This window comes from Protobothrops mucrosquamatus, unplaced genomic scaffold (genome assembly GCF_001527695.2).
Source record: "Protobothrops mucrosquamatus isolate PMUCROS unplaced genomic scaffold, P.Mucros_1.0 scaffold1008, whole genome shotgun sequence".
Lineage (NCBI taxonomy): Eukaryota > Metazoa > Chordata > Lepidosauria > Squamata > Viperidae > Protobothrops > Protobothrops mucrosquamatus.
The window spans coordinates 271,497-272,628 of NW_015387244.1; the positions used below are offsets into that span (position 1 = coordinate 271,497).

The 1,132-nt window shown below is 38.1% G+C and overlaps 1 protein-coding gene across 1 annotated transcript in view; it reads right to left on the reverse strand.

The window, feature by feature from the left end:
- The window catches only part of LOC114922821 (vomeronasal type-2 receptor 26-like), a 10,806-nt gene extending 10,376 nt beyond the window's left edge, over nucleotides 1–430 (reverse strand). The window contains exon 1 of the mRNA XM_029284840.1: nucleotides 353–430. Coding sequence (XP_029140673.1) covers nucleotides 353–430 — 78 coding nt within the window. The remainder of the gene's footprint in view (nucleotides 1–352) is intronic.
- Between the last annotated feature and the right edge of the window lie 702 nt (nucleotides 431–1,132).

Below are 1,132 nucleotides of genomic sequence, written 5' to 3' on the forward strand. Positions count from 1 at the left end.
ATCTAAAAAGAAAGCAAAGAAAATGGCATTTTATTTGAGACCCCTAACATTCAAAATTTAAGATATAGGTACTATGTTCCTACAATGAAAGCTCATTGTCTCCCATATTCTCTCCCCATTTGTTTCTTCAAGTAGAGGATTTTGTGAACTTCAACAATTAGAAGTTATCCCAGTCTGGGCTGGAGTCATGGTAGGAGGGAATATGTCGGCTCTATTCCTTCTCTCCTATTTAATAAATTGAATCTGCGTTTGTAATGCCCATCTTGTCCGTGATAAAACTTTGATCTTCATTTACAACAGAGGAACTCTGAAAGCTGAATAACTAAAACTTTTCTGCCTGGCAAAGTCAAACCTGTGGGATTTTGTAGGTGTTTAACATAGTCGAAATCTGGATGGAGATGCCGGTTTCAGCTACTTCAAGAACGGCCATTGAGTTTCTCTGCCTTCCACAGCTGTAATTGGGAACATTGGCCTCCCCATCTGAAAGCAGGTCCAGCAAAACCTCTGAAGTCATTTGTGGATTGTAATAGTTTTCATAGATATTGTAACCCAAGGTGATGTTAGGTAAGAGATGGGGATCCTGGTTGATCTCCTCAGTTGCAAAAAGGAAAGACAGCACTTTCCAGTATTCTGAATTTGCTATCCTAGAAATATAAATGCATTAGAACCCAATCAATGAAAATAACATTTTATCTAACTTCTTTTTACAAAAATAATTCAAAGCTGCCTAAGTCCAGATGTTCCTCTAAATGGATTTCCTCATCCCTAAATCTATTAGCATAAAAACAAACAACCTATTCTTCAAAGGTCCTGAAGGCAGGACAAGAAGCAATGATGGAAACTAATCAAGGAGAGAATAAACCTAGAATTAAGGAGAAATTTCCTGAAAGAACAATTAATCAGTGGAACGACTTGCCTCCAGATGTTGTGGGTGCTCCATCAATGGAGGTTTTTAAGAAGAGATTAGACAACCATTTGTCTGAAATGGTATAGGGTCTCCTGCTTGAGCAGGGGGTTGGACTAGAAGACCTCCAAGGTCCCTTCCAACTCTGTTATTCTGTTATTCTAGTGAGGTAAATAGACAAAACAACAACCTATATTAACAATCACAGTTAGATCAATCTAAAAGGCA